At 46.9% G+C, this 8,332-nt stretch overlaps 1 protein-coding gene across 1 annotated transcript in view; it reads right to left on the bottom strand.

The window, feature by feature from the left end:
* VWA8 (von Willebrand factor A domain containing 8) overlaps positions 1-8,332 on the bottom strand; it is a 108,539-nt gene that overhangs the window by 3,400 nt on the left and 96,807 nt on the right. The window contains exons 41-43 of the mRNA XM_077344080.1: positions 6,985-7,110; positions 4,805-4,963; positions 2,656-2,754 (exon numbers count right to left, since the gene is read on the bottom strand). Coding sequence (XP_077200195.1) covers positions 2,656-2,754; positions 4,805-4,963; positions 6,985-7,110 — 384 coding nt within the window. The remainder of the gene's footprint in view (positions 1-2,655; positions 2,755-4,804; positions 4,964-6,984; positions 7,111-8,332) is intronic.

The raw sequence follows: 8,332 nt of genomic DNA, 5'->3' as shown, positions 1-8,332 counted from the left end.
TTCTTGCATTTCTTTTTCTTTGGGATGATTTTAGTTGCTACCTCTTGTACAATGTTGCGAACCTCCGTCCATAGTTCTTCAAGCACTCTGTCTATTAGATCTAATTCCTTAAATCTGTTTGTCACCTCTACTGTATATTCGTCGGGGATATGATTTAGTTCATACCTGAGTGGCCTAGTGCTTTTCCCTACTTTCTTCAATTTAAGCCTAAATTTTGCAACAAGAAGCTGATGATCTGAACCACAATCAGCTCCTGGTCTTGTTTTTACTGACTGTATAGAACTTCTCCATCTTTGGCTGCAAAGCACATAGTCAATTTGATTTCTGTGTTGACCGTCTGGTGATGTCCATGTGTAGAGTCGTCTCTTGGGTTGTTGGAAAAGAGTGTTTGCTATGACCATTGTATCCTCTTGACAAAATATACCAGCCTGTGCCCTGCTTCATTTTGTACTCCAAGGCCAAACTTGCCTGTCATCCCGGTTATCTTTTGGCTTCCTACTTTAGCATTCAAATCCTCCATGATGATAAGCACATCATTTTTTGGCGTTGCTTCTAGAAGGTGTTGTAGGGTGTCTTAGCTCTTCCCAAAGGGCCCCCGGTCGCCTTGAAGAGGGCAGAGCTTGGACTTCCCTCTTTTAGAGCTCGTGTTCATCTAGCCCTGCTAAAATGGTGGAAGAAGAATATACTGTCTACTACAGACTCCTTTAGCCATCAGTGCTTTAACTCTGCCATAGAAGTTAAAGGGCCACTTTCTGCCTTCATAGACGGTATTATTTCACACTACACTGTCCCAGATGATTTATTAGCAGAATTAGGAAATAATAAAGACCTAAGAGTTTTCCTCCAGGTGTGCTCTGTGGTTTAAGACCCCTAAGAAAAATTACAGCAGAGCCCTGATTCTGGGTAATATAAACGTGAGCAAGCTAAGGGGCGCGTTTTCAGCCCTGAGATTTCAGTCAATGCCCTCTTCTGTTCTGACTGGGAGATATGCTCAGATTCCTCTTTTATGACGTCTCTGGGTATGTGGGAATCCAGCAGTTGGAGATCTGCCACACTCTCTACTTATTTCTAAATAAAATTATGCCAGGAGCATTTTCTTCAGCTCACGATAAATTAAGGTATTTGCTTTCCGATATGGATCCACTTGTGACACCAAGGGTGTCCTTTGCTCTGGCCATAAGAAAGATTCGAGCTGGCCTTGGGGCAAATACTGTGGGCTTTCTAAGTAGCTAATGAGCAGATTGTATGGGTTAAGTACAGTTTTTTATTCTGGTTAGGTGATAATTTGAGCCTCTTGTGGCGCAGAGTGGTAAGGCAGCAGACATGCAGTCTGAAAGCTCTGCCCATGAGGCTGGGAGTTCGATCCCAGCAGCCGGCTCAAGGTTGACTCGGCCTTCCATCCTTCCGAGGTCGGTAAAATGAGTACCCAGCTTCCTTGCTGGGGAGGGGGGTAAAACGGTAATGACTGGGGAAGGCACTGGCAAACCACCCCGTATTGAGTCTGCTGTGAAAATGCTAGAAGGCGTCACCCCAATGGTCAGACTTGACCTGGTGCTTGCACAGGGGATACCATTACCTTTTTAGGTAATAACTGTGACAGATCTGTGTTACTTTTGAACAATTGTGTTATTGTCTGATCTTGCAATGGCCTATGGCCTAGTACAATAAAGTTTGACTTTGAAAAAAAAGTAACAATAATGTGGCACAATCAAGACAGCAAATGTTTTCCAACACTGGACTCAAGAGTCATAAGAACCTAAAAGCCCTGCTGGATCAGAGCAGGGGTCCATCAAGTCCAGCATCTTGTCTCACCCAGTGGCCAACCAGTTCCCTGGAGAGCCAACCATGGGGCATAGATGCCTTTGATATAGTTGTTTTATTATTGATTTTTTATGCTGCTATTCCCTGATAAGATCATTGGAAGAGCCTTGCTGGATCAGGCCAGGGGTCCATCTATCCCAGCATCCTCTCTCACACAGTGGCCAACCAGTTCCTCTGGAGGTCCAACAGTGGGGCACAGATTTTTTTGTAATTTAGCATCAAGCAAACAGAATGGGGTCAGAAGTTTCTCCTTATTAAGAGCAGCCATGGTTACATCCCAGGAGACACGGCCCTCTCAGTTGTGGCAGGGGAACAGGGGCACCTATTTGGCCTCGGCCCGAGACAGAGGAGCTGGACAAGGTGGACCATGCCAGCAGGGCTGCTCTTATGAACCGAAGATAATGATCATTCAGAGAACATATTTTGTGGCCTGGAGCGTGACAAAGAACCAGGACGGACACGCTGCTTTGGCCCGAACATTCCCACACGAGTGCTGAACTACTGCTGTAATCTCAGCTTTAAGAACAAACCACGATAAGGCAGATTAACACCAAGGCAGGAAAAGCTTCAGGGCTTGGTGGTTCTGTCGGTTTGCCCTGGCTCTGACCCTACTCCTTCCTAACCCTTTCCGGGCTCTGAGGGGCTCAGTTAATGCCTGCAGTGGGAGAGACATTAAAGGGGCTGCCCAAGAGGAAGCAAACCATGTCTTGGCTCAGGCTGCAGAGTGCCCAAAGTTGCTTTCTTTAAATCAGACTGTGTTTTCACACATGCACCTCTTCTCTAGCTGGATTAACTGTACGGAATAGAAGCCCCCACCAAAATATATCCATTTACCTTCAGAACCTCTAATCTTTCTTTATTATTCTTCGGGACTTTGTCACTGTTGACCAAAGCAATGTTGAAGCCATCTCCAGAATGACCAGTGATGTCATACTGCAAGGAAAAGATTGATGCCAAGAGTTTTGGTCAGCTGTCATGAGACAGAGAGAGAGACTGTTTGCCCACTGCCCACTTTGCTGTCCCAAGCACCCCATCTAAACAGGCAATATTTGAACTACATACATCCTAGACATAACTGGCTTTTTTCAAAAGCAGTTGGACATTTAGAAATATTGGGTAGCTCATCTGAGGTTAGTTCTTTCAATGACAGCCAGCACGTATTTTGTTCCAAGAGACACCGACGCTTCAGGACTAGCAGGGGAAGGGAAGGGAGGAGAAAGGCCCTGTTTTGCTACTCCAGGATCGACTCACTGTCTCCCCCCCCCAGTGTCTACAAATTATTTGCAATGTTAGAAATCAGTTGTGTCTCACAGGAAAATTGGAGAGGTCACATTTTTGATCAGAAATCAGGCAAGGATGGAAGGAAGCAGAATGAAGGTTTCTGGCTGTTTCCCAAAGAAGCCCAGTTTCACCTTCAGTTAAGGATATAACTTAAGGGAGGGGAGGCTGAAAAAGAAGAAGAAGTTGGTTCTTTTATGCTGCTTTTCTCTACCCAACGGAGTCTCAAAGCGGCTTCCAGTTGCCTTCCCTTTCCTCTCCCCACAACAGACACCCTGTGAGGGAGGGGAGGCTGAGTAAGCCCTGATACTACTGAAGAAGAAGAAGAAGAGTTGGCTCTTATATGCTGTGAGAGAGGGGAGACTGAGAGCCCTGATATCACTGCCCGGTCAGAAAAGCTTTATTAGAGCTCTAATGGGCCCAAGGTCACCCAGCTGGTTGCATTTGGAGGACGAGTGGGGCATCAAACCCAGCAGCATCAGATTAGAAGCTGCTGCTCTTAGCCACTATACCAATTGGTTCTCCAGCAATCTCACACAGTCTCCTACAGTGACTCACAGACACCGAGAGAAGGGGCTGCAGGTCTCCTCCATGGCAAAGGGGTCAGCTCAGGCCGGACAAAATGGCAAACAGGTGTTGCAATACAGTCTCAGGGGCTCTGCTATAATTCCCTCCCAAAGTTTTTAATACCATTATAATTTTACAATATATATTTTAGGTATTTTTAAAACTTTATTTTCATTATATATATATTTGTTATATATAATGACGATTTCAGGCTGGCCAGTGTTTTGATTTTACCTGGATGTATGGATGTATGGTGCAGTGTTTCCAACCACTGGTGAAAAATTATTTTGGGGATGCGGAAGAATCTGTTTCTTAGTATGCATGAAAATATGTTTGTACTCAGCTCAGAAATCCTCCAGCCCTGACCTGGACAGAGTCTAAACAGGGTCAGCCCTTGTCAGTAGTTGGATGGGTGACCCCCAAGGAAGTCCAGAGGAAGATGATGGTCGGCCACCACTGCTCATCCCCTCCTGACCTGGACAGCCCAGGCTAGCCTGACTCCATCAGATCCCGGAAGCTAAGACGGATCAGCCCTTGTGGGAACATGGAGAAGGGACCCAGGGTCATTATGCAAGGCACTTCTGTGAAACTCGTGTCTTGAAAATCCTATGGCAGGCCTTCTCAGCCAGTTAATTAGTTATGTAAGCATTATATATTTTCAAAGTTATTAAACATTTATCAAGTGATATGACCATATATGGTCAAGTTCATGCATTCCCCCCCCTCTCCTTCCCCAAATGGCCAATGGCAGGCCTGGAGGGGGTGAGAAGGGGAGGGGCCCTAGGTGGGCGTGTCCACAGCTCTGCTTCCCAGCCCTATTCTCAAAGCCTGAAGACTGTTTCAGGGGGTTCCCTGGGGTTAAAAAGCTGAGAAAGGTTGTCCTACATGGTCATCATAAGTCGACTGATTCCACCTCCAAAGCTTTCTTCTGCTTTGTTCCCCTACACCAGGGGTAGTCAAACTGCGGCCCTCCAGATGTCCATGGACTACAATTCCCAGGAGCCCCCTGCCAGCAAATGCTGGCAGGGGGCTCCTGGGAATTGTAGTCCATGGACATCTGGAGGGCCGCAGTTTGACTACCCCTGCCCTACACACTGAACTTATAGCCACGAAATTCTGGGCCAATTGTAGGAGTCACCTTAAACTTGTTCTCATAATTCTCAAAGGCTTCCATCACCATGCAGGCCGCTTCCATGGAACGTTCCAGCCGCCCGTCCACGCCGTTGAAGCGGTACATGCTGCCAGAGACGTCCACGACCAGGCGGAGGCGTTTGGGCTTCTGCAGGGGGCTTCCAAGCTGCAAGGAGGAGACCGGCAAGTCAGGCTCATGGAGGGAAAAGGAGCTCTTGAGCAGGAGGGACGGAGCCACACCCTCTGAGCCAGACAATCTCTACATTGCTGTGGTGCCCCTGAGTAGTCTGGCGGATAGTGTAATGTTTGGGCGGGCATGATGGCTTGTTAACAGGATGTCACTTTCTGACTTGTGATTTCTGTTTTAACTCATGTTATCGGCCACTCCGTGTGACAGAAATGTTTAAAATGAAACATTAGCATGAGACAAAATACAAAGATAGCACAATCAAGTTTCTTAGACCAAATATACAGATACACACCGAATCTGATGACAGCAAGCCCATGCGGATGGGGCATCTGCATCACCCTTTTTTCTTTGGGGGAGGGGCTGTAGCTCAGTGCAGAAGGTCCCTGGTTCAATCCCCAGCATCCCTAATAGGGATCAGATTGTAGGTGATGAAACAGATCTCTCTCTGGAGAGCCCCTGCCACTTTGAGCAGACAATATTGACTTTGATGGGCCGATTGGGTCTGATTGGGCATAAGGCAGTGTTAGCTGTTCATCTGCTGTGCGTGTCCTTCCCTCTCTCTCTCCCAATGCCTCCCCCTCTCTTTTTTGGCAAAACTGAGAAGCCAATGACCGAAATGGGAGCTAACTAGGTGTGACATTTAGCCAGTTCTAATCAAGGCATTCTGATGCTGAAATGCCACACTCCAGTGCATGTTTTGCAAGCCCTTGAGGGGACAAACAGGATACAGCAGCCGAGAAGCGTTCCCCACATGGCTACCTGGAGCTACGGTTCTATGGGTTCGTTTCTTCTTCTTATTTCAATAAAATGGATCTCAGATTTGGAATTTATTCCAGAAGGAATAAGGAAATTCTCTAACACACATCATGGGAACAAGAGAGCCCCGCTGCCTCGTAAAGGTTCTCAGCTAAGACCAAAGGCTGTGGAGGTCTGAAGCCGGATTCCAGGCATGGCCCCTGGGCTAGGAAAGGTATTTAGTGACATATAAAACAATCCCAAGTATGAATACTAAGCTACTGCTCATGGACAGTTTGGCAAACAGATACAAACATTTAAAACATTTTTGTATCATTTTAATGGTTTCTATTTTTTTCTACACTGAATAATTGTCTGAGCTTTTTTGCCATGTTCCCAGTGCAAGAGACACACCTTGCAGATCTCTGCCCTTGTTACTGATGCTCTGTTTCATTTGAGAGGATGGAGGTCATGCCGCTGAGTTCTCAGGTTATGTTCACTCAAAAGCATCTACGGGCAATGGAAACAGCGCCTGTTCTCACGCAACATGTGGAGGAATCAGAAGTACCGTCGCTCTGCAAAATTGTTACCTGTAGGGTTTCTGCAGCCCTTCGATATGCTCGATGTGCTTGTGATTTATGGGGTTTCCATGGCACATAGATGCTGCTTTCAGGTAAACCTAACTGAGGCAGGTGTTGCCACACTTAAACGTTTTGTGCCAACTTCAACCAAATTAAATACAAAAAAGGGCTACAAACAAAAAGTCCTGCTTCTTTATTAATGAATCCAGCCAGACAGTTTTCTTTGTACATTATTGTTTAGATTCTCCAGAGTGGCACGTGACGTTTGTCATGATAGATAATCCTAATAAACACTTTATTTTTGTAGCCTGCCCTTTCTGGCTGACTCAGGACAGGTATATACAGGAGCTGCTAGATCTGGGTAAGGAAGATTTGGAGGGTGGAGCCTGGGAAGGGGACGGGGGAGCTCCGGGGGGGTATGGTGCCCTGGAACCCAGCCACCGAAGCAGCCAGGGGAACTGATCTTGGGAGAGCTCCAGGTGTCACCTGGAGGTTGACAACCCCAGTTAAGAGCTACAAGCAGGTTCCAACCATCTCCATGTATCATGAGCACCAGCTTATAAAGCATGAATTATGTGGAAAGAGAATGAGCAGTATGGGGCCAAGGCTGCACCCAATATGTTAGAGTGGAAAAATGCCAAACAAACGGCAGAGAGCAGGAAAAGAAACAGTGTGACTTACTTGGGGGTCAAGTTCTCCCCGACGCTTGTAGATGGCTTTTTCACCTGTCAGGCTATCAATGATTTTGGTATCGTCCAGTTCTCCGACTGCCTGGTGTCTCAGCCACTGCCTTTCCTTCCCTTTGGCCTTCAAAAGAAAATGAACACTCCTCACTAAGGGACATGCCCTGCTTTCAACTCCTTAAGGAATAACCTCTGAGAGTACTGACAGGGATCCTTATGCAGAACCTGGAACAAGCTTGGCCTCACATACTTGGCCTAACAAAAGGAACGCCTTCTGAGCAAGGGGGAACTAATGTAACAGATGATACAAATAATTCTCTTTCGGAGTTTACATCTTACAAAATATGCCGTTTCCAATATGCTTGCTTTTCATTCACTCTAGAAAGACAGTTGTCCAGGTTCTCTTTGAAAAGCCATATTTCAGCAATACTTTCAGATAAAGACCAGGAAGTAAATACTTCTCTGCAGGGCCTCAAGAACTTGAAATGATTGAAGAAGTCAAGTTGGTATCTATTTAAATCAAATTCTGTTGCTGCATGCCTTTTATTTCAATTTTATTTCCTTTTTTTTTTCTGCTGGGATTAGCAAAGTATGTATTCCACACCCCAATGAGAAAATGCGGATACACCGTTTTTGTGTGTGTTTGTGGGAGTGTGGTTAATCGTTTCCTATTGGTCACTTTAGCGGGGAGGTGTTTTCTGAAATCGTAGGTGGAGATTCTTCTGCCTGTGGTTACTGTCCAGTAGTCCTCCCTGTTCATCGGTTTAGGCAATACATTCCTTTTCTTTTTTGTAAAACTGGGGAAAGTCTAGTGTTACGAGTTCACCACTACTCTCCAAGGGCTAAGAAAAAGAACTTGACAAAACAAACGGTAAAAGATAAAGTTCTTTCCTCCATTCCCTCCTCGCCCCTAAGCACACACTTGTTGTCGGCTGGGGGGGCTCCGCCTGCTCTCACAGTGGGGCTGCAATGCCAAGCTGCCCCCGGCCTGCCTCCTCCTTCTCTTCTGGGCTGTGGGTCCCACCCCAGCTCTCCTGCGCAGGACTCTGCCAAGTGGGAAAGTCCCCTGGTGGGCTGCGTCTGCCTAGCTGGGGAGAAAGGACGTTGGAGGCAGCATGCAAAGACTGCCAGGCAGCACCAGTCAGGGCACGCCGGAGGAGGAGTGTGCAAGCAAGAGCCCTGCCATGGGGCCTCCACAGAGGCAGCAGAAGGAGTCAAAGCCAGGCAGATGGACTCAGCCCAACATAAAACTGGGGGGAGGGCGGCCAGCAAAAGTGCTCCTGTCCGAATGCTGGAGTTGAAATCCTCCTTTTCAGGAAGATCCTCGGGGGAGGAGGAGGAGGAGG

Source organism: Paroedura picta, chromosome 6 (genome assembly GCF_049243985.1).
Source record: "Paroedura picta isolate Pp20150507F chromosome 6, Ppicta_v3.0, whole genome shotgun sequence".
Lineage (NCBI taxonomy): Eukaryota > Metazoa > Chordata > Lepidosauria > Squamata > Gekkonidae > Paroedura > Paroedura picta.
The sequence above is the reverse complement of the archived record's forward strand: the minus strand, read 5'-3'. Positions and strand labels throughout refer to the sequence as shown.